The sequence below is a fragment of the Pelodiscus sinensis genome, chromosome 29 (assembly GCF_052426305.1).
Source record: "Pelodiscus sinensis isolate ZL-2025 chromosome 29, ASM5242630v1, whole genome shotgun sequence".
Lineage (NCBI taxonomy): Eukaryota > Metazoa > Chordata > Testudines > Trionychidae > Pelodiscus > Pelodiscus sinensis.
This window is the reverse complement of record NC_143080.1, coordinates 3,642,398-3,667,267: the sequence shown is the minus strand read 5'-3', so window position 1 is coordinate 3,667,267 and position 24,870 is coordinate 3,642,398. Positions and strand designations below refer to the sequence as shown.

At 51.0% G+C, this 24,870-nt stretch overlaps 1 protein-coding gene and 1 non-coding gene across 2 annotated transcripts in view; one reads left to right on the top strand and one right to left on the bottom strand.

The window, feature by feature from the left end:
* LASP1 (LIM and SH3 protein 1) overlaps positions 1–14,917 on the bottom strand; it is a 62,906-nt gene extending 47,989 nt beyond the window's left edge. Inside the window, exons 1-2 of the mRNA XM_075911465.2 lie at positions 14,760–14,917; positions 7,212–7,306 (exon numbers count right to left, since the gene is read on the bottom strand). Of these exons, the coding sequence (XP_075767580.1) occupies positions 7,212–7,306; positions 14,760–14,828 (164 nt within the window). The 5' untranslated portion in view covers positions 14,829–14,917. The remainder of the gene's footprint in view (positions 1–7,211; positions 7,307–14,759) is intronic.
* Positions 14,918–16,905: 1,988 nt separating this feature from the next.
* On the top strand, positions 16,906–16,977 carry TRNAC-GCA (transfer RNA cysteine (anticodon GCA)). The gene has a single exon. It is a non-coding gene; the product is annotated as a tRNA-Cys (tRNA).
* Positions 16,978–24,870: the final 7,893 nt, after the last annotated feature.

The window sequence follows — 24,870 nt, the reverse complement described above, 5'->3', positions numbered from 1 at the left end:
CCACGGGGGCGGAGGGGCAGGTCTGGCCTAGCCTCGGAACGGTTTGTGTCGGTGGTTCTCGCGCTTTGCGCCAGAAGCCAATGGAGAAAGAGACGCAAAAGGAAGTTTAAAAAAAAAAAAAAAAAAAAAAGCGGCCACTCAAGTTTGCTGGGAAAATAAAGGATGTGGAAGCACACGGCTCCGTCAGGGCGGGGAGGGGGAGGGGCTGCGTCCAACAGCCAAGCCTTTTCGGAAGGCGAGGCAGCGATTTATTACGGAGCAACAGCAGATCGCGCGGCAGCCCGGCCTTCTTCCGAACTGCCTTGGCCGAGAGAGACGCTTAGGTGCTGGCAGGAGGCCAGCCTGGAGGCAGAGGGGACGTCGGGTTTGGAAAACGTAGCCAGTGTGTGTGTAAACGCCGCTTTTCTTTCCCTTTGGCAGACCGAAGCTGCTCCCTTCACGGCTGTCGCCTTGATGGGGGCCATTTAGAAAAGGGCCCCCCCCCCCATCTCCCAGTGCCAGAAACAGAGTCACAGGGAGGCAACACTCACCTTCCTCTGCCACTCCCTCCTCCCCAGAGTACCCTGAGAAAGCCACGTAGCTCCTGGGACGTGAAAGGCAGAAAGCGAAAGCAGGAACAGCTGAGCTAGATGGAGACAGACCTGGCTGGAGCACAGATTTAATGGCAAGCGTGGCCCTAGATGCAGGCAGCTTTGGTCCACCCTCTGGTACTTGCGTCTCGCACTACCATCGTATCCAGCCACCCTGGTGAGGACGACGGACCCATTTCACAGACCGCTGACTGAAGCGGAGATGAGGTAGCCTCCACCGCCCTCGTGCGATCTTGGTCAGAAGAGGACTGAGCCCAGGTCTGACTTGTGCCAAGTCCCATTACCCCAATAAATAAGGCAAGATGTTAGAGCAGCCCTGAAGGCCAGTCTTGAGGCAGAGGATGGGGTAACGGGCAGCCTAAGTGAGTCACTAAGTGCTTCATGCAACACACAGTCAACCTGCAGAACTCCTTGCCAGAGGATGTGGTGAAGACTAGGACTTTAACAGGGTTCAAAGAGAGCTAGAGATCCACTGATGGACCTAACCTCCATGAATCTATTAGCCAGGATGGGTGAGAATGGTGTCCCTAGTCTGTCACAGGCTAGGAATGGGGGACAGGAGAGGGATCGCTTGAGGGTTCCCTGTTCTGTTCCCTCCCTCTGGCATCGGAAGACTGGACACTGGGATGGATGGCCCTTTGGTCTGACCCAGTGTGGCTGTTCTTATGGGTGCCCAGTCACCAAGGCCATCCCCAGACACACACCCCCCCATGCTCCAGATGCAGGGCCCTGGGCAACTCTCCTGGCCCACCCCCACTCTACGCTACCCCGGGGGGGGGGGGAACAGAGCAGGCTGGGGCCCCCCACTTCAGTGAAGCAAAGTGGCCCAGCTGGTAGAGGGTTGAGCTGCTTCACATGCTGCCACCCCTTCAGGGTGGGGATGGGTGGGAGGGTGGGTCCTGACTTCTGCTGCCCCCCCCACCGCCAGGCTCAGGTAACCCCCAGGCCACCCCATGGTCTGTAGGACGACTGAGGTGGCTGCCATGGGGCCCCACCCCACAAAGGGCATGGCATGGAGCGGCCACCCTGAACCCTCCCACACAGAGCCCAGCCCCTGTGGAGAGGATGGTTCATGGAGCTGGAAGTTCAAGGTTTAGGGCATCTCATTGCTTTGTTCCAGCCTCTGCATCCACCCGAGGGACAGCGCCGCTGCCTCTTCTGCGCAGACCATCTCCTCGGGTCACCACAGGGTTAAGATTCCAGCTCTGCCGCCGAGGGGGGTCTCTTGAGCGGAAGGGGTTGAGAAACCGAGAGGGGAGAAGGTTGCGCACAGGCCTTGGAATCTCAGGAATTTCCCACCATTATCCCCACTTCCCTTTCACCAGCGGCAGGGTGAGGGGACTCCGGGCCGTTCCTTCTGCTCAGAGCAAAAGCAGAACTCTGGGGGGCAGGCTCTGGTTCTCACACGCCCCACTGCCCCCACCCCCAGAGGGTCACATCAGGAGTGTGAACGGCTTACGTGGGTAAGGCAGGCGGTCTCCGCTTTGCAAGATCAGACCCCCTCCTCAGCAGCATTTCCCAGCGGAGGTCTGGCTATTGACTGAACCTCCCTGCACGTCCCAGTCTCACACACAGGGACACCCAGGGCATGTCCACACAGCAGGGCTAAAGCCGAGATGAGCAGTGCAACTGACATAGATCAAGTCAAAATAGTGCCAAAACCCGAGTTAAGCGGTCTGCCGAGCAGGAAGTCTGGGATAGAGCGCTCTACCGACTTCTTACTCCTCATACAAGCAAAGTTACAGGAGTTGGAATAAGTCCTCCAGCTCGACATTGTCAACGAGCAGTTGACGCGGACTTTGTTATTTCGGAATAACACTGCTGTGTAGACATAGCCCAGAAAGCAGACCCTCCTCGGAGCAGCTCAGCTACCGCTTGTAAAGCCAGGACCCTGCCTCCTAGTAGCAGCACTGCATTAAGAAGAGAGAGCCCATGAAATCAGCAGTAATGCGATCGCACATTAGGCCTCAAGACCCGAAGGGCTGGGGAGGGCTCAGCTCTAGAAGTGGAGACTATTAGGTCTTGGATGCAAAGGAAGGAGCTATTCATTGCTTTGAGGTCTTTGTTTTTAGAAGAAAAAAAAAAAAAAAAAAAAAAAGAGCGGATCCTGTATCTTGTATTTTTGCAGCATGCAATGCGCCCAACACTTCTGTGCGGCACTCACACCACTCAGTCATCGGGCCGTCCTACCCACTTCCCTCTTGTAACCACTAAAGGGTTCTTGACCACAAGAGACCCAGCAAAGACCAGGGGGAAGGGGGAAAAAAGGGGAGAGAGGTTGCTTATTGGAGACTGACAGCAAGCACAACCCTTGAATAGAACGTCCTTATCTACTAGAGTTTAGCCATGGACACCTCAAAGAGCTTTGGGGTGCATCTCCACAGCATCCTAAACGCCAAGTAAGAAACACCAATTGCACATTTTGCAGTTTGGCACGTCTACACAGCGCCAAATTTCGAAACGATGGGCTATTCTGAGACATCCCTTAACCCCTGTGGAATGAAGGTTACAGGGATGCCAGAACAGCGTGGCTGTTGTTTTGGGGAAAAAAAGGTGTAAATAATGGACAGGCTTGTTAAGACGCGAGGGAGCTATTTCGGGAAGCCTCCAGTATCCCGAAATAGCCGTGCAGTGTAGACGTACCTCTGCTGCCATTAGAACTGGCTTGTCAGGACAGAGGTAAGACAGGGGCTCTCAAACGCTTTGGCCCACGGCCTACCCCACTCATAGAATCATAGGACTGGAAGGGACCTCGAGAGGTCATCGAGTCCAGCCCCCCGCCCTCAAGGCAGGACCAAGCTCCGTCTACACCATCCCTGACAGATGTCTATCCAACCTGTTCTTAAATATCTCCAGAGAGGGAGATTCCACCACCTCCCTTGGCAATTTATTCCAATATTTGACCACCCTGACAGGAATTTTTTCCTCATGTCCAATCTAAACCTCCCCTGCTGCACTTTAAGCTCATTACTCCTTGTCCTGTCCTCAGAAACCAAGAGGAACAAATTCTCCTTCCTCCTTGGGACACCCTTTTAGATATTTGAAAACCGCTATCATGTCCCCCCTTAATCTTCTTTTTTCCAAACTAAACAAGCCCAGTTCATGAAGCCTGGCTTCATAGGTCATGTTCTCTAGGCCTTTAATAATTGTCGCTCTTCTCTGTACCCTTTCCAATTTCTCCACATCTTTCTTGAAATGTGGCGCCCAGAACTGGACACAGTACTCCAGCTGAGGCCTAACTAGTGCAGAGTAGAGCAATTCCATGCAGACCTTTCTGGGGACCACCAGCCAACCACCTGTGATGATGAAATGGGTGCAGGAGGGGGTGGGGGTAACAAATCTGGGCAGGAGGTGAGGTGCAGGTGGGGGTACAAGGTCCGGGCAGGAGGGAGGGTGCAGAAACAGTGTGAGGGGATGGGGGGCCCTTACCTGGTTCTGACACCCCCGCTGCTCTCAGGCACTGCCCACTGCTGCTCCCATTGGCTGCAATTCTGACCAATGGGAGCAGTGGGAAAAGCCTTCAAGCAAGCGGATTCCTCCACTCCCATTCCCCCCCAGCGGAGGGAAGGGGAGCAGCAGCACATGGAGCTGCTTTCTGTCCCTGCAAGCCAGATCCACCTTGCCAGGCCTCCCTCCACAGCAGGAAGCTGGTATGGCACTCTAGCCTGGCAGGGTGGGAGGGAAGAAGGGGGGGGGGGGGGGGAAGGATGAGGCTAGAGCAGGGGGAGGAGCACGGTGGAGGGGTGAGCCCCAATCTTGCAGCCCAACTGCAAGAGGGTTGCAAGCCACGACAAGAGGTTTGGGATGTCTCAGGACTGAGATCCAGCTGGCCTGTCCTATGGCTGGGCCCGCATCCTGTCCTGCATGCCAGGGACAACTTGTTCACCCAGCTTAACTATCAAAGTCCCCACCTCGCAGGCGGCTGGTCACCAAGGTGACAAATTCAAGGCAAGAGCCTGCAGGACCCAGATTTGATGGCACTAAACGGCCAGTCTCACAATCCAGCCTGTGGTCACCATTCTACCCCTATTGCTATAGGCCACAGGGTTGTCGACAGGGGAGCCCTTCTTTAGAGCAACAGGAGTGGCCTTACACTGGTGTAACAAGGCTGGTCTTCTCCCAGTTCTGCCCTAGCCCCATTTTAGAGCTCTGGAGGGGGAAACCATTCTTGGAATAAAGTGGGTGTCGGGATTAAAGTATTTTGTAAATGGAACACGCCATCCAAATGCTAAATAGCTTTAGCTTAACAGCTCTTAGAAAGAATTACTTGGTGTATGAAAAGCAGCTATAAAAAAAAATCCCTTGATACAAGCTGCTTTACAGTCATTAGCAAGACACCCCATGTCAAACTGACAGTCCAATTCCTACTTGTGAATTCAGGGGGAGCACGATGGCTCCCCCAAGGGTGCAGGATCCGGCCACGTAACCCCAGAAGTGGGCAAACAGCCAGATTCCTCTCGATTCATTTAGCTTTTGCACATCTCAGCTTGCACAGAGAAACCACAACGATCAGTTTTACGTGTGTGTCTGACGCTGAGGATTTTTTTTTGGGGGGGGGGGAACCCATGACTAAGGGAGACTGAGGATTATGAACAGGAAGAGGGGTTTACAGTACAACTGGAAATAGGGCTTCCGCAAAAGGCTTCCCTTGGTTTGGCTCCAAAAGCTTATCACTGGTCAGCTAAAAGAAGATTCACCAGGGACCCAGTGTTAGCGCTTGCTAGGGTTGCATTATGCCGAGGACTCCAAATGAGGCGGCTCAGGAGGAAGGGGCAACCCTCTCTAGCGACTGAATTAAGTTGAATGGACACAGGACGAGGACTGGAAAGTCCCTTTGGACAGCAGCAAGAGGGCGAGAACAACTCAGAATGCAAGCCTGGGGTCGTTCTGGAAGGGATGCTGCACTCAAGGGCCGTGTTGGGCATTCGACAAAAGCCCTGGCGGGAGAAGAGACTCATTTCAAGCCTTTCCTGTCAAAGTACCCGTGGTCAGAGCTGTGCTCTGCTTTCCAGTCCCTCTGCTCACTCCTTTCTAGCCTCCCTGCCCCCCATCTCTCCCTGGTCATTTCAGTCCCATTACTGCAGGGTTTAAGCACCAAAAGGGTGTATTTGTGACTGCAACGTCCTTGCTCAATAGGGAAGTGCTATTTTCCTCTTCACTTTACACGTGGGCAAATTAAGTGGCCTTTAGCAAGTCAGGAAACATATGGCAGTGCAGGGAATTGAAACTGGATCTCTCAAGACCTCACTAGCACCCAATCATTGGGCCAGTTTTCTTCTTTGCATACAGAATTCTTCCCTGCCCCTTTCCCTAGGCTGAGCACGGACTCAATGCTCAAGACATCCTCCCTGAAGAGATTTTGCAGAAACTACTTAAGGCAGCGGTCACCAGCCAGTCGATCGGGATCTACTGGTCGATCTTGACAGACTCTTGGCCAAACCAGTCAGGATCCCCTGTCAGAGGTCCAAGTGCAGACACTTCAACTGCCCCTCCCCCTACTGCTGCACATCTCCTGCCCTTAGAGCTGCCCCCCGCCCCCTCGTGCAGGGCAAGGCAAAGAGAAGCACTGATGTCAAGGTGCCCCCTCTATCTCCACAGAGCAGGGGGGGGGGGCAACAGGGCTTGGGATGGAGGGAGTTTGCTGGCTGCTTTTGGGAGTGGTGCAGGACCAGGGCAGGGATGAGCCTGCCTTAGCTCCAATGCCCCACCACCCAGTTGGAACCCACATCCTGAAACCCTACCCCAGTCATGAACCCACTCCTGTACCCCAAGCTTCTGCCCTAGCCCTGAACACCCCTGCATCCAAACACCCTCCCAGAGCTTGCACCTAGAACGTCCTCCAGCACACTGACTGCCTGCCATAAGCTCAGCGCCCCTCTCGCACTCCAAATCCTTTAATCCACGACCAGAGCCTACACCAACCCACTGCCCCTGTGTGGTGAAAATGAGAGAGGATGGGGAGGGAGGCTGGAGTGAGCAGGGGCGGGGCTTCAGAAAAGAGGCACAAAGGAGGTGGGGCCAGGGTATTTGGGTTTGAGATAGATCTTGGATTGCACTTCAATTCAAAAAGCGATCTTGTGCTTAAAGAGGTTGGAGACCCCTGACTTAAGGCAAAATCCACACCGATCACCACAATGCATCCATGTGGTGAGGATTCAGACATTTCCCCAAAGTACAGCCACCCTGTCCAGGGACCCGGAATTAGTCTTTAAGTCAGAGTGGATGTTTGCTTTCCTGTCTGAAGAGTGCTCCACTATGGAACAGAAGATAACTAACTTGTCAAAGCTACACAATTCAAGACGATGTCAGCTTACCACTGAGAGGTGACTGGTCTCTACCCCTCAAATAAGAGCAGAACGGGAGCAGTCAAGAATAGCTTTTGGTGCACCCAAGTTCTGTAAGAGCAAAAAACGGGGGGAAGCAAATTCCAGAATCAAGAGACCTTTTCCCAGAAGGTCTCCTGCATCCCCGGGCATCAGCTCGAACCTCCTGGCAGTCAGGAAGTGCCAAAGCAAAGTTCAAGGGAGCCAGAAACCAAGCCCTGCAAAGTTTTGCAGATCCAACACAGCCCGAATGACATTTCCAGCATGGCACTTTTTAGAATGAGGAGCAGAGACTTACGCATTGCAATACGGCTTCTTCTCATAGCCCTTGTAGTTTTTCATGTTTAGGGTCATCTTGCATATCTCGCAGTGGAAACATGCTTTATGCCAGAACTGCAAACAGACAAACAAGGACACAGTTAGCCGTGGGAAGAATTGCAATTCTAACAGCCCAAGATTCCTGTCCTCAGAAAGGCCATTCCTCAAAGCAGCAGCTTTGAGTGCTTTTTCAGAAACGCCTGCAGTCAACACAGGATCCTTCCAAGGAACATGCCAAGGACGAGATTAGATGAAAGTGTTCCTACCAGCCTAGGACCTGAGCAAACCTGGAGTCCATTACACATAGACAGGACGGGGAGAAAGCGGGCGAGGCATTTGAAACAGTCCCCCACAACAGAGTTGACAATACACACACAGGAGACAAAAGCAAGAGGCTGCAATTTACCGACAGCGTGAACAATGGTTTCAATTAGGGCCAGGCTTAATTTCGTGCCAAGAGGGGGTGGTTATTGGGAGGGAGTTTGCTGACCAGACACAAGAGGGAGAAGACATCTATGGGAGGGGAGAAAGACCGTGAGGAAATAGAAAACAGAGGGGGGGGGGGGGAAGCATGAATGGCAGATGGAGCCAGGCTGAAACCAGGCAAGTGAGGGAGGGAACAGATGGGGAAGAACGTCTAGAACAGAAGAGCAGCGATAAGATAAACTCAGCAACCCAAAGGGCTCCAGGCATGCTTGGCCTCCTTGCAGCAGTTTTGCCTGAGCTGATATGGCTGGAGAGAGGCAGAGCGACTTGAAACCTAGCAGGGAAATCCTCACCCCCTTGGGGGGGCATCTTGGATCAGCTCCACTCTCCTCCTCCTCCCACCCTACGGCACAGCTGCAGTTAGTTGTTTTCTCTCCTCTCCTGCTAGCCGAGTGTGACTGGCCCTGCCAGAAAAATCAGTCCTACCGCCATGCCACAGAGAAGAGAGGCAGTAGCGGAATGGCTCGTCTGCCCGACAAGGCATCATTTAGCTAGGCTGAAATCCCGGAGGGAAACATCTCAGGGAGGGGCCCATAAGAAGTGGGGCAATACAAAGGCTGCCCCATCCTCCTGCTCCTGCCAGAGGCTTTCGTCTCCCCCTGCTCAGAGCCGAGTGACAGCCCCAGCGCCAGATGCTCCCTTATGGGCACCAAATGCACAGTCCGGCACTTAAATGGAGGCTGAAATCCGGTGCATGAGTCACACGTCTAACAGGCCAGCAGTACAGGTGACTGGCCTACCCTGCCTTCAAGGCTCAAAGATGCTGCTTAGAAGTAGCCAGGTTAATGGTTAATCAGGGTGAGACTTAACTGGGTGAGGCATTATAGTTAGCCAGTGACGGGCTAGAACAGGCCCCTCTCGCCAGGGGCAGGAGTCTGCTCCAATCCCCCAGGGCCTGGTACCTTCTGGGCCGGGCCCAACGTGGACAGCCCCCCCTTGCCCTCCCATTTAACTGGTTAACCGGTTACACTAACATATAGCCAGTTCACTACTTAAGCTGGATTAGAAAGAAATATTTACACTTGTTACAGCTCAGGGAGGTTGACGAGTCCTGACAAAGTTCTAGCACCAGTCCAGAAACAATCCAGATCCCCCCCCCCCTCCTATGGTAACCTTGAAACCAACGCCTGCGGCCCCGCCACCCAGCGGGGCTCCTAGAAACAGCCACAAGTGCTCAGCGTGCTGGTCACCCGAAGGGGAGCTGCCCAGAGACTTTGCAGGTAGGGCAGGAAGTTAAAAGCCACCCCAGAGCTAACCCCACCCAGGCTAGCACAAGCTTCATTCCAGGGTCAGATCACCCTCCTCCCTCCCCGCCCCCCACACAGGGGGCTAAAGGGGAGACACTTGAAAACCTAGTGGAGTAACATGTTTGAGAGAGATCCAACAATTTCGACAGCCCATCATGCAAGAATCTTTAAGAAACAACCCTATGCTACAAGTCACTGCTAATCTACATAGCTCAACTCCCAACGCCAGATAAAAATCTGCAAGCTCAGCATGGACAGCTGCTGAATTTGCTGCTCTGCTGGGGTGCTAGCATTAAGCTTCTGAACTCCCCCCAAGCCCCGCTGGTCCAGCACAACAGGCGAAGTGTTTTCGAGAGGAACCATGTGCAGACCAGGACGGAGGCAGCATTACCTGCCTGTGGACACCACGCCCTGGTGTATCAACACAGCTGCAGCCCAGCAAAAGAGCGAGGATGACTCAGCTGGAGCAGAGGGTAGCGGCCTCACTTCAGTTACCTAGAGCAACCTCTTTGTCCTTTCCCCACGCAGGGCTGGACCGAGCCATTCCGGCACCCCGGGCAGACAGTTTAATTGTGCCCCAAGTTGGGGGAGGACGCATGCACGGCCCCGCTCCCGCCCGGTGCGTGGGGGAGGGTGCGCGGGGCTGGCGGCAGCAGGACACATGTGTCCGGCCCCCGCCGCTGGTGCGCAACCCAGGGCCGCCCGGGTCGGGCTGAGCCTAGCCATGCAGAGTCCCGTGGCCGCATGGGTTAGGGCGCTGCTGGCCGGCACCGTGGGGGTTAACGTGGCCCCCACCCCAGGCGGCCACTGCAGGGTGGCCACTGGGAGCTGGGCGCGTGATGGCAGCTGTAAGGGGCACACAGTGCTCCTTATAGCTGCCATTAGGTTGTTCCCCCCCCCCATAGGTTGGTGCCCAGCTAGCCCATGCCATAATCCGGCCCTGTCCCCATGCATATCCATGTCATAATTCCCCCACAAGTTTTCACCACCAAGTGGAAGGGGGCTTTCTTTAGCAGCCGGTCAGGTTTATCCCTCTTGACTTTGGCTCCTTGCCCTTGGCCATGGTTAGCCTTGATTCAGCTAAAACCTTGGTCTTCCCACACCCCGGACACGTTTTCCTCCATCCTTAAAAAACAAACCCCAAGAGCATAGATGATGTAGTGGTCAAGATGCAAGGCTTGGACAACTAGGTGTAATTCCCTGCCACCAGGCTCCCTGTGTGTCCTTGGACAAATGGCTGAAGGGCAGAGTTAAGGATATTTAGGTACTTTTACCACCACCACCCCCATACCTATGTGCATACCTTTAAGGCTCTAGCCCAGGAATGGGGAACTTTTTGGGTCAGGGACCACTGAACCACAGAAGAAGAACACGAACACACACACCGATCAGTCTGGGGCCACACACAAGTGACATGGCCCCCAACTGAGAAGGAGAAGGTGGAGAGGGTCTCACACCAGAGCCTGGGGGGGGCCTCAGCCTAGTAGACTGTGGGCTTCAGCCCCATGGGGGAGCAGCAGGGGGGCTGGAGCACCAGCACAGGCTCCCCAGTACTGAGTGGGACCTGAGCCTTGGGGGCCAGATCCAGGCAAGCCAGGGGCTGCATCCAGCCCGTGCCGGAGATTCCCCAACCCCGCCTCTAGCCTTATCTTTGTGCTTCTGTTCCCCACCCATACCGTGGGGGGAGGAGGGAAGGAAAAACAGGCCTACTTTCACAGAGCTGTTGCTAGGCCTAGCCTCAGGCTTGCAAGGCACTCCACTACCAGGCTAGCGGGGGATCATAAATACCTTGGAGATCATGCCACAAATCTTTGGAGCCAAGCTGGCAGATAAACTGATCCTCCTCTCCGAGGAATGCTCAGCCTTCTCCATCCCTTCTGGCTGTTGAACTCCCTCCTGGCTGGTGCTATCACCCAGCCAAGAGGCAGCCTAGCACAGCACGCATCAGCGGTAGGTACCCAGCTTTTCTATAGCTGCATTTGGGGTGTTTCCCCAGCCACTGTCACCTCAAACCGATTGCAACCTAGTGCTGTTTGCCATGGGCACTGCTACAATACCCCACTGCAGGAGGAGGCATCTGGGTGGTCTTAAACAACCCAAAGAGCTTACGCTAGCATGGAAAGTGGGTGGAGACAGCAGCACCGCATGGGTCACCTATGCCAGGCAGATATCGCTAGGTTCTCAGCAAAGCGACCCCTTGCCAGCTAGCTGAACAGGAGAGGAGTCCCACAAAAGCAGCTGTATTCCCGTGACATCCTCCAACCCCCTTGGTCATCATGGCAGAGCAGATTCTGGCTGTAGCTGCATGATACAGCGCGCGCCACGACACAGCCAGCTGCATCCCAAGCAGGTTGTGCCTGGATCCTCAGGAGGACTACTGCAATTTGCTAGTTCGTAGACTGTTGGGGAACCAAGCAGTTCTGCTTGCCTGCCCTAGAACACGCCTTGAGAAGAAGCATCCACTCAAGTCAGTTAGCCAGGCTGGGGATCAGTGTTCCCTCTAAGATTTTCCAACCATGAGCGGACTGAGTTTTGGCTTGTGCACCAATATGGAGGTCACGTGGGCTGGGCTGGAGGTGGGTCACCATGGCACCCAATTTATTAACACACGTTCCCCGGAGCAGACCTGCAGCCTCCCAGCCAGGTGGCATGTCCCATTCCTAGCCGCCAGAGTAGACACCCTCTGTCATGCTGCAGGTCCCGTTGCTGGCCCCCGCCACATGGCGGCCCCAGCTACATGGCCATGGCAGGTCCTGGCCTCCCACCCCAGTGGCTCCCTCACCACCTTGCCTCAGCCAGCCCTGCCCTCCAGAGCAGCCGCCTGCTGTGGGCGACTCTCCAGAGGAGGTGGGTGGGGGAAGAATTTGTTGTGCATGGCCATGCAGGCACGGGCACCTTAGCGGGAACTATGCTGGTGGTGTTGTTGACAGGCCCTATGCAGGACGGGGAGCGGCTGGGCTCCAGGGACCACAGAAAGGGGCGGGGACTGAGGTCAGCCAGCACCACCCGGACTGTGGCCCATGGGGCTCCATCAGCAACTCAAAGGACCCAGAGACCCAGGCCTTTTTGAAAACTGCTGAGTCTGAGGGCAACTATCCTCTTTGCCCCCCTGCATTGGCAGCCCTGACAAGGGCAAGCGGCTATATAGCGGCCTAAGCACAGCTGAGTATATAGCACCACCACTAGCATCATTAGCCCTTACTAAAGCTGCAATAAAGCATTAGTATGTCCCTGTGAGACTACTGCAGAGACCACACACCCCACCGCAGACGGTTTGAAACAATCGTCACTGAGTGTGCAAATGGAATGAAAGCAAAAAAAAAAAAGTCAGAACCATGAAGTCACCCGACGCCAGTTTTTTGGTGGGTTTATTAACTTAGCGATGGCAGCCACAACTGCTAGACCATGCCACACTTGCTCCCCTTACGAGTGGCACAGGACAGATCGTTCCCACAACGGAAGTTGCAGCCACCTCACCCGACACTATATCTGGAGAGCTGATAGGAGTCCATGAACGAGGGGGTGGGGAAAAGAATAGAAGTGAGCGGTTGATGTTTGTTGCAGATTTCAGCTTACATCAAGCACAGAGAGGCAGCATTAAAAAGATCAGCATAGATCCTGCTAGAACACCCTACATGAAGGTCAGCATTCGTTGGGCAGGCTTGGGAATTTGCAACTGCCAGCTCAGAGGAAAACAGCATCCACTAAGCCAAACCTGCACCCATGGATGCAGGCTGCACAGCAGAAGGAATGAAAAACAATTTCCTTCTTGCCTTGTAGCTACAACTCCAGCAGGGATCACAACTATTCTTGCACTGGATCTTTAAGTCTAGAAGAAGATGTGGTCACAACCCAATTAAGACCCAACACAATGGGAAGGAAGGGGGTTTGGGACAGGAAAGTTATTTAGTTCAGCTTGAAAAAGAATGATTCATGAAATCGGCCAACTGCAACATCATGTGTTAAAAATGTGAGCAACAGGGTCCATTGTGACTCAGGAATGCTGTAGCGAGAAGTCAGCTCTCTCCTTCCTGCCTAAACTGGTCATCCCAGGACCCTGGCCGGGATGTGGTGGGTGGAAAAGAGGGTGGAGAAAAGCACAGGGAAGCTTAGCCACAAGGAGGACTGATGGAAGACTTTTCTGGGGCAGTGACAAACAGATGCCAGTATTCAAGATTTACCCAGCTTGCCAGCCCTAGGCTGATACACACAGAACCCATCACCACAAGTCTGTATTGCAATCAGGTCTTTCCAAAACAAAATAAAGTCTATATAAAACTAACGCTTCTTTATCAGTATCCACATATTTTGTCAAGGCAGGTTAATTCTCTCAGTGCTGAAAGATCATTCCTGTAAAAGGAAATAATTCTACACCATAGCAGAAACCTCTTTCCTGAGGAAGGCATTAGAGGGAATAGATTTACTTTCTCTGATCTTTGCTATTTTTCTCACTTTGAAGGCTGGAAGAAAAAATAAGGGCAGAGCTTGTGGCTGGCTGACTGGCTGGGGGGGGGGGAAAGAAAGACATTAGTTCAGTCAATTTTCCTTATTAAGTGCTACCCTAGTCTGTACCCACCATCATGTAGACTGCAAAGGAACAAAAGTCTCTATTGCTGGTTGCCAGACAGTAAGATTTTAAAACTGAATTTTGCTTATTTAAAAAAACCCTGAGAAATATTGCATTTCATTCTTTCAAAGTCCTAGAGGCACTAGGAGCAATAAATAAGGAATCCTGTGCTATAGGCCAGGATTATGTTGGAGCATTTTGAAATCTTGCTCTATATTTGTCATCTGAAGACATGGGTTGTGCACACAGAAGCTCATGATATTATCTATATAATTTTGGGGGGTTAATCTCTAAGGTGCTACAGCACCACTGTTGATTTTGTAACTAAAAAACAAAGTATTCAGATACCGTGGAGAGGAGAGCCATGCCAGAATCTATAGATAAGAGATGTAAATCTGGTGCAGTCCAGACATATCAGTTGGAACACAAGAATGAAAAACCCCTTTAACTTAAAACAGATGAGGGGTTCTCAACTTCAAGGGGAAACATTAACTGTTTCTTTCCATTTTATTTGTTTAGACACCCAGCTTCACTCCCAACACAAGAAGAAGAAAAAACCCCAGAAGAGTGGCTACGATTTCCTTCGCTAATTGCCTTGGTGCTCAGAATTGACTAAAAACATTACAAAACCCCAGCAATCGGCGATTGCATGCTGCCTGCATTTGCTTTTTCAAGCCGGCTCTTAGGAGAGCCTAATGAACAAAGTTGCTTTAATTCAGTGTGTCATTTCCAAACTAACTCCTCTGACCTTCAAACAGTCTGGCAAGAGTTTGCCTGGAAAAGAGTCGGATTCAGTAAATCCCAGGGCCGGAGTCAGCCCTTGGGGAGTGTCACAGAGGGGCCAGGAAGGTGTTTTTGTATCCAACTCTGAACTTGTTCTTCCGAGAAGAGCCCAGCGAGCAGGGCTGGAGCCTGACTTTTTAAGAGACACCCACAGACTCGGCAGAAAGTTGAGCACAATCTCCGGTGCCCTAAAGCGAAAGGGAAAGGTAGCATCCCAGGGGCGGGGGACGGGGCGTGGACCTGGGGCGATAAGAAAGGGGGGGTTGCAATAGTAACACGCTCTGGAGTGCAACATCTTTGCACGGTGCAAGTTGCACCCCTCCCGCTGCTCCCCCAAATCCCCCGCATTCACCACCCCGAGTCCCCAGACGCCCTGCGCCCCCAAAGACCTAGACCCCCCAAAATCCTACAGCCCCCCCCCAAGAGCATCCCCCCGGCCGCTCACCTTGTCCAGGCAGTTCACCTTCTCGGTGGGGTAGACGATCTTGCCGCAGCGGGCGCAGTTGGGGTTCATGGCCGGCTCCGCGCGTCTCCCCGGGCGGCTGCAGCGGGCTCTGCCTCCGCCTCCGCCGCGGCGCCCTAATAAACCCGGGGCGGGGCCGCGGGGGCGCGCGGGGGGGAGGGGCCGGCGGGGCGCGCGCGGCGGCGGGAGGGGGGCCGCGGGGGCGCGCGGGGAGGGGGGGGCCGGCGGGCACACGCGGCTGCTTGTTCGCGCACACACACACACACACAGTGCTGCGGATCCACACACACCCTGCGCAGACACACACACACCCCAACCCACAACTCCACACACACACACACACCCCAACCCCAGCCCACAACTCCACACACTCAGCATGCACACACCACACTGCCATTCCCATAGCTACACCCCCCCACACACCGCCACTGCACACACCGACACACTCATCATATACACACCCCAACCCACAACTCCACACACACACACACCCCAACCCCAACCCACAACTCCACACACACACTCGGCATGCACACACCACACCACCATTCCCATAGCTACACACCCCAACCCCAACCCACAACTCCACACACTCAGCATGCACACACCACACTGCCATTCCCATAGCTACACACCCCACACACACCGCCACTGCACACACCGACACACTCATTATATACACACCCCAAACCACAACTCCACACACACACACACACACACACACTCGGCATGCACACTCCACACTGCCATTCTCATATCTACACACCCCAGCCTACAACTCCACACACACACACACACACACACACACTCGGCATGCACACTCCACAATGCCATTCTCATATCTATACACCCCAACCCACAATTCCACACACACACACTCGGCATGCACACTCCACAATGCCATTCTCATATCTATACACCCCAACCCACAATTCCACACACACACACTCGGCATGCACACACCACACTGCCATTCTCATATCTACACACCCCAGCCTACAACTACACACACACACACATTCAGCATGCACACACCACACCGCCATTCCCATAGCTACACACTCCCCCCACACATCTCCACTGCCCACACCGACACACTCATCATATACACACCCCAAACCACATCTCCACATACACACACATACACTCGGCATGCACACTGCCATTCTCATATCTATACACCCCAACCCACAATTCCACACACACACACTTGGCATGCACACACCACTCTGCCATTCTCATATCTACACACCCCAACCCACAGCTCCACACACACACTCAGCATGCACACACCACACTGCCATTCTCATATCTACACACCCCAGCCTACAACTACACACAGACACACACTCAGTATGCACGTACCACACAGTCTCATGCACATCCCCCCACAGACACACTCAGACACACCCCTTTTACACACACATCACCACACACTCATACCCCCCGCGCGCACCATGCATCAAAGCATATCGCCATACCCCTCACACAAGCACACCACCACCTATCACACACACCACCCCATCTCCACCTACAGTCCCCGCATTCCTCATCCAAACACACACCACACATGTAGGGGCACAGTCAGACACACACTCTCACACATGGGACACCTCCTCTCACAGTCTCCCTCACATACATGCATCTCCAAATAGTCACACACGCACACCCTCCAAAATCACCCCCCCCCCACACACACACACACAACAGCTCCACATACAGTGGCACTCAGATACACCCTACACTACAACTCACCCACATTACGCACACAATGAATACATCTCCAGATATAGACACACACATACCATATGACTCCTCATCCCAGCACACTCCAACACACCACACAGTGTACAATCAGCCCCACCTAAACACACTTCACACCAAAGCCTCACTTAGCAGCTGCACACAGTCACACTCCAGACACATCCCTTTATAAAAATCTAACACACACTTCTCACCCAAACACACACACTTCCCTTCTCACGATGAAAAGCTCACACACTTAATATTCACATGCCGCTCTCTTTTGGCAGTGCATGACTGACACACACAATACACAACACATTCTTTGCCAGTAGATTGTTGCATCGCTCTCAAAAAGCGTCCTAGAGAGCTGCTGTTCATCATCGGGGGTATAGCTCAGTGGTAGAGCATTTGACTGCAGATCAAGAGGTCCCTGGTTCAAATCCGGGTGCCCCCTTCGAAATTTTTGGTGACTTTTTATCTTAAATGATATGTAAAAGAAAGCATCATTTTTGCACATTTTGGGCAAAAGGAAAAAAAACAAACCCTCTAGGTGCCATTACAAAAAGTATTAAACGTCATCGAGTCCCTCACTGCTGCAGAAAAGCCTTTTCAGCTTTCTTTTTTTGCCCAGTAGAGGGTGTATGTCTCAAAGATACACTATTTGCCTAGTGTGTGTAAAATTCTGAGTGCATTGAAGGAGAACAGTTTTTATTATCATAGAAAATAAGATGCCTATTGTCACAAATTTCCATAGCAGTTTACAAGCCCAGAGTAATGCAATTTATATAATTTGTGTATCAGTCAGGGGCATCATATCTTGCATTTGCAAGACAATTGGCTACATTATCCAATAATAATTTCTTTCTATAAGCTCAGGAAATTTCTGCTCTAAACTGATATGTTATTTTCAGTAAAAACCCCTTGGAGCTCCAAAATTGATCTGTTTGGAAGTGTGAAAGACAGATGCAAAAATTAGCATTTCATTCATGAGGAGGGAATGATCCAACTGGGACCCACAAAAATCAGAACCAATTCTCTGATTCACCTTACATTTGGGAAATTAGGCTAAAATGAAACCCAGACCCCCAGCAGTTTTGTGATTGTCAACCAAAGCCCCAACTGGCTAACATTTATCAAAACCCCATCAGTTGTCAATCCATTTTGTATCCTCGCAGGGCTCTACTAATCAATATCAACATCAACAAAACAAAAAACATGCTAGGCCTGAAACTAGGGTCATGAAATACTAAATAATGGATCATTCAAATAACCCATTCATGAGGATTAGTTCACAATAATTTAACCACCTTTTATTTTTTTTCTCTGTAGTTTTTCTTTTGCTGGGCATACGGTGACCAGCCAATCAGGCAAAAGGGTCAAATTATCACTCTATATCTGGAATTTCCTATTGTAGAAAACAGGCTGTCTATGGATCAGATTCAGTTTCCAAATGGTCATGCTCAGGCAGACAACCATTTCTGCAAACCCTTTTGCGTTTATTTGTGATCATTTGGAGAGACATGGATCTGAAACGCCTGAAAAAAATTAGGAAGAATGGCTCTTGAGCAAGAGAGGTTTTTTGCACAAAAAGGAGCCCTCTACACAGCTCCTTTTTGCGCAAAAGCCTCTTGCACAAAAAACGGTCCCTAATTAATTATGCAAATGCAGCGCAGCAATATGCTAATCTGCGCTTCATTTGTATAAGCTTTTGCGGAAGAGAGGTGCAGTATAGAACTCCAGAGTTGAACTCCAGAGTTGATCTGTTTGGAAGTGTGAAAACCCCCGGGAGACACTGGACCATCTCCTTGTCTCTCTATATAACCTCCCTGCTGTCGGTACAAGAACTTTCTTCTCTGTATATTCTTCTCCCAATAAATGTTGGTCTTTAAGGTGCTCCAGAACTCCCCACTGTTTTTGCTGAAACAGACTAACACAGCTGCCCCTCTGAAATGTCTTTTCTATCAGGCCTGTAGGCAGGAACTTCTATGGATGGGTGCTTTTTTTGTAAATGTGGACCGCAAGTTTACCCCCTTATGGTCCCCCAAGTAAGCGTGCCTCCAGCTGGGGGGGGGGGGAGGGAGAAGCTGGGGATGATTTCCCACCCTCCTCCCCCAGGGGCCCCGCCCCCGACCTCGTTCCTGGTGGTGGGGAAATCAGCCCCAGCCTTCCCTGGCTGGCCAAAGCACTGGGGAAGAAGGCTGGAGCAATTCGCCACTCCTGCCTTCCCCCGGCCAGCCAGAATCAGCCCCTTGGGGGACCATGGAGGACCAGGGGAGGTGCTTTCACACCCTTCGCACACACACCCTGCCACGTATGGGCCCGTCTATAGTACCTGTCATTGGAAATAGGTTGTATCTCTCTGCTTGATTAACTTAGAAACCACCTGAAAGCAAGTTTTTTATTTCTTGCCTCTTCACATCTCCTGATCTTTCTACCACTAATACATTGTTTTCAACAGCCTTGTAAAATTCTTCTCGTCCACAGACTCACGAGTGAGTCATTTTTTTCATGGGTACGTTAAAAAAAATCCTTGTTTCCATCTAGATGGCAAAGGGCAAACAGAGTCTGTGGGCCAGTATATTTCCATTACTGGCTTGCCAGGGTGAGGCCGTTAAGTGATAGTATTTTGGGCGACGGTTCCCACGCAAAGCATCGGACAAGATGAATGGCTAGAGCCAAGCCAAGTTTATGAATAGTGATTGAGCCATTGGCCAATGCACCAAACTATATTACGCTCAAAACTTAAAACTAAATCCAGAATTTTAAAATGTGAGAGAGAACATAAACCAATGAAACCATCCACCTTCCTCTTTAGTGGTTGACTATGCAAATAGAACAATCGGTCAGTTCACAGATACATCGTCAAGTCCTAATCTACCATATAGTTGAGAGAGTTTATCAGATGAAGTGGGTTTGGCTCACAAAAGCTCATGATTTTGTTTAGTTTGACTAGTCTCTAAGGTGCCACAGGACAATTCGGTGTTTTTAAAGTTACAGACTAACACAGCTCTACCTCTCTGAGATTGTATGAAGGAAACAACCTCCACGCCGAGGTGTTTATTAATGACTTCTGATCTCAGCTTGATTAAGGATTTACATTTGTAAACTTAAATCTAATCATATTCCAATTCTGAGAAACCCAGTGAAAGCAAAAAATCTAACTAAGAAGAAAATGTATATGAAAAATCCCCGCCACTCCTCTAAGCATAGCTTTGGCAACCGTTGCGGCTGCATACTATGAATGCAAAGCCAACAATTTATATTACAGAAATGTGCATTGTATAGCATTTGGGCTGCGTTTCATTGCATTTCTCTCAGTTATTACAAACCACATGTTTATTGTCAGTGATTAATTCTGTGGCCATGAAAAAGCAAGATATTTGTTTGCTACTGAAGTTATTATTTTAAACATGCATTTCCCATTATTGACTTTTGAGCTGTCAAGTTATTTTGCTAGTGTTGTTCAGGGAGGGCTTGGAAGACAGGATAGATGAAATATTACATTCAAGTTTTGCTTGTAGCTCTATCTGGAAATTAGGTTTAGACAATCCCAGAATAAATTATAAGAATTTACTGCCTCTAGATGAAAATGTCTTTCACGTTTTGGCTAACATGCTTTGAGATTCACAAAATCAATAGGACTGAAATATAATTTTAAGGGGGAAATGTACACATACAAGGTAGTCCCTTATGACAACCACACAAGGATTCTTTAGAAGCTCGTGTGTGACCCTCCTTGACTTTTTGTGTGTGCGTGTGTGAGCATGTGTTGCGTGTGTGTAGCAGCAGTGGGTGCATGGAAAAAATTTCCAACCAGGAATTGTGATATTCTGGGCCTAATCCAGTGGTCTCCAACCTTTTTAAGCACGAGATCACTTTTTTTGAATTTAAGTGCAATCCAAGATCTCTGTCACACCCATATACCTTTGCCCCGCCTCCTTCGTGCCCCTTCTGTGAGCCCCGCCCCCTGCTCACTCCATCCTCCCTCACTTTCACTAGTCTGAGGCAGGGGCGGCCCGTCCATATAGGCGAACTAGGCGGTCACTTAGGGCGCCAAGTTAAATGGGGCGCCAAATGGTGGCGCAATATCGTTGAGGGGTTTGGAGGTGGAGGCGCCAATTGCATGGTTCGCCTAGGGCGCCAGTTGCTGGCAGCCAGTCTAGGGCCGCTCCTGGTCTGAGGCAGAGGGCTGGTCTTGGATTAAGGGATCTGGAGTGTGAGAGGGGCTCAGAGGTAAGCCTGGGGCAGCCAACTGAGGTTCGGGGGGGGGGGGGGGTCTAGGTACAGGCTCTGGGACAGTGTTTGGATGCAGGGATGCTCAGGGCTAGGGTAGGGGCTTGGGGTGCAGGAGGGAGGTAACTGGGGTAGGAGTGTGGGATGTGGGCTCCAGCGGCGCACAGCTTACTTCAGGTGGCTCCTGGTTGATGGTGCAGTGGGGCTAAGCCAGGCTCACCTCTGCCCTGGCCCACTCCCTAAAGCAGTCAGCAACCTCCATCCCAAGTCCTGTTGGGCCTCCTTTCTACTCTGTGGAGATGGGCTACAAAGTGTGGGGGGGGGGGCACCTTGACATCAGCGCCCTCCTCTCCCTCTCCTGCCCTGCAGAGAAAGCAGAAGGCTCTTCAAGGGGAGGGGCAGCTCCCAGGCAAAGCACAGCCCTGTGGGGAGGGGCAGCTGACGTGCCAGCACTTGGTAGCCTCTTGGCCAGACCAATCAGGATCACCTGTGAGAGGCTCCCAGATCGACCCCTAGATCCCGATCGACTGGTTGGTGACCGCTGGCCTAACCATTGGTATGGGCTAAATCTGCTGCATCTAGCAAGTCGCAGCCAAAAACTCAAAATTTAAAAAAAAACGAATGACTGTTGTGAATCCTGGCTAATTGGCAGAGCCCCTTCTGGTTAAACTTGTGAAATGTGTTGAATAACAGCCCCTCTCCGTGCACATGGGACACTGCTTAACCGCTTGTCTCTCTTCTGGGCCTGTCCTTACGGACAAATAAGGATGTTTCTACTGTGGGATAATGCACCTGCCTATTTGGTGGCTTGCTGTAAACAAAACCAAAGAGGAGGCAAGAGGGGTTTGGGTTTACTCCAAGGTAAACTAGGCAGAGCTGAAAAACCTGGGGCACAGCTAGGAAACCATTGAAAGACTTGCCAGAGACAGGCGGGCATGGGGGAGCTTTCTCGTTGCCCTAACGTTGTACTAATCAAATGAGGCGAGAACCCCCTCCCCCACTGCCCGAGAGAGGATAATTGCTGACGTTGCCTAGCTACCTCATGGTAATTGCAACAAGTAGCTTTTCTCTGCTTAGGAGTCTCATGTTTTTTAATCACACCGTGAAAACCAACCCATCCTTTTCAGCGGCAAAGACAGAGTCTGTGTAACCCACACACTAGCTATGTCTAGACTGCAGGTTTCTTTCGGAAGAAGCTTTTCTGGAAGAGATCTTCCGAAAAAACTTCTGAAAGAGAGCATCCAAACTGCAAAAGTGCATCGAAAAAGTGATCTGTTTTTACGACAGATAGAGTCCACACTGAGTAGACGCTGTCTCGCATGTAAGCTGTGATTACTATGGGCGGAATGGCCACCAGGGCACCTGTGCTTTTTCCTCTTTCCTCTTCTTTCGAAAGAACTCCCTCTTCCCCGTCCACACACACCTTTTTTTGAAAGAGCTCTTTCGCAAAAAGGTTTCTTCTTCATAGAGGTTTACCAACTCCAGAAAAACTCCTCTGTTCTTTCAATTTACTTTCAAAAGAACATGATTGCAGTGTGGACGTTTCTCAGGTTTTGTCAGAAAAATAGCTGTTTTTCCAACAAAACTCTGTAATGTAGACCTAGTGTGGTTCACTGTACCATGCAGTGGCACTTAGAGTGAGAGATAAGAACAAGGGAATGCTACAGCCTAAGACAGTGTTTCTTAAACTGTGTTCCGCGGCACACCAGTGTGCAGCGAGGCAGTCGGAGGTGTGCCACGGAGAACAACAGAGTTCAAAATGGCCACCCTTAAAGGGGCAGGTGACTTTTTTTTTTCTCATAAAAAAATTATTGTTTGATGTTCCTCGGTCTTAAAAAGTTTAAGAAACGCTGGCCTAAGCTGAAAGCCAGCTGGCTTTATCTCTGTAGTGACTGCTACACTAAGCTTCAGAGGTCCCAGTTTCAAATCTACCCGGTGCTGGATACATCTGCAGGGCAATATGGGCCTTGCTCCATTTAGGATTTCACAATGTGACTGCCAGCCAAGGGGAGGCAGGAATCAGATCCCCCTGATGATCCTCTCATGGCAATGCTCCCCCCCTGCTCCAAGTGGCTCTTTCATCCCTAAAAGTGCCCCACCCATGACATATGGTCATATACACAGATTTTATCATGCTCCCCTGGTGGACACTCATCAGGCTGCTGGGCCGTACACTGCTCTCCCTTTGGCTTCTCCAGCTCCTTGGGTAAAGACTCCCTGTCTCAGTTCTCCTCCCCAGAAGTGACACACTATAATCCAGGCACTCTCTACCTCCAGCCTGCCTGTTCCCAGAGCCCGCATCCCCCAAAACTGCTCTGGTTTACAGTTTAAAGCTCTGGGGACAAGGGACTGTTACAACCAGGAATTCAGAGGCTTTGCAAAGCAACTACTTCAACACCTGCACACGTTATTAATAAAGACACTTAAAACCCTTCCAGTATCGCGTGGAGTGTTGTGTCCAGTTCTGGGCACCACATTTCGGAACAGACGTGGAGAAATTGGGGAGGGTCTAGAGAAGAGCAACAAAAATGATGGAAGGTCCAGAAAGCATGACCTGTGAAGGAAGACTGAAAGAATTGGCCTACATGAGGGACATTTTGCAGTGTTATGCTTGGGCCTGCCCTGCATTGGGTTAGAGAATATGGAGGTATGGAGAAAGTGAATTAGGAAAAGTTATTTACTTATTCCCATAGCATAAGAACTAGGGGACACCCATCAAAATTAATAGGCAATAGATTTAAAACAAACAAAAGGAAGTTTTTCTTCATGCAGCGCATGAAAAGTGCTATAGACGTGAAATGAATTATTACTTGAACCCAGAGCAAAGTCACATCTCTGTGCTTATGACATTGCTGCCTGCTAGTGTGGCCACTCATGCACTCCCACAATACTGGACATTCCAGTAATTTCCAGCACCGGTGTGGACCTGTCCCCATTGGTATGACCACACTGGCTGTCTTAGATCTGTGTGAGAGGTCACACATTCCACATTGTTAGCTCACTCAATGGGATCCTGAATGGGAAAATGTGACTGGAGGAGGCAGGGCAGGGAGGAGAAAACAAATCTATTTGATAACTGTCAAAATTGCAAAGTGAATTCTGAACCCCCCCCCCCTCCCAAAAAAGCTTCTTTACAATCCATCATCATAAATGTAATGTGATATTTAGGGTCAGATTTCATCCAGATCCTGCACTATGGAACTCTGCATTGTGGAAAAATCTGTTTGTCTGAGCTGTTGACATGTTGCTCTGCAGGCAATAGATGTAAGCTTGATGGTATCTAGTTGTCCGTCCTGATGCTCCCACAGGTGTTATATTTTCCCTGTGATTATTTGCCATTTTTGGCCACATACTCTATTTTCCCGCAGTGGTTTTAATTTAAGTCTGCTCCGGTTAATTTCCAGCTCACATCCTGCAAGAGGAGAACCACAGTCGTAAGATGTGACTGTCTGCACTTGACCAGGCCAGCAACACAGATTGCTGAAACAAGTAGCCCAGCGTGGGATGAGTAGGCAGAGCCTGGTACAGATACGAAATGTGTATCCACAGTTGATCTGTAATCCACACACACGGTCAGTGGATATAAAGCTACAGAGTTAGACCAATAGGGTTAGTGCCTACCTCTGAACTATTTGGCATTGGATTAAGTGGTGCTTGGATGGGAATAAAACAGAGGTCCTGCCCATCACAAAGCAATTTATACCAGAGCAAGGTGCCCTTGCCAAAATTCAATGCTATGAGCAATGTTCTCTATTCTAATGTTTTTCCATCCATGCGTGGAATAAATTTTGTTATGTGCACCAAGGCAGGTGCTTATGTGCACCACCAAAAGAAACACATGCTGCCTTCTGTGGGCACTCTGCTAACCAGCTAGGCGGCACCTGCATCTCTCCTGGGAGGCCTCCCAAGAGCACAAATGACAGGGAACACAGGCTGGAAGGGGTCTGCCCTTGCAAATGTCCCATGAGCTTTGCTAAGCGATTGCGCTTTACAGAAAGCAGCTGCAGTTCCCCATTTGCCCCCGTAGGTGGCAGTGTGGTGCACTGGGACGATCAGCGGCTGCAGAGACCAGCCGGCCGTTCTTTATCACGTGATGAGGGAATAGCGCGTGACC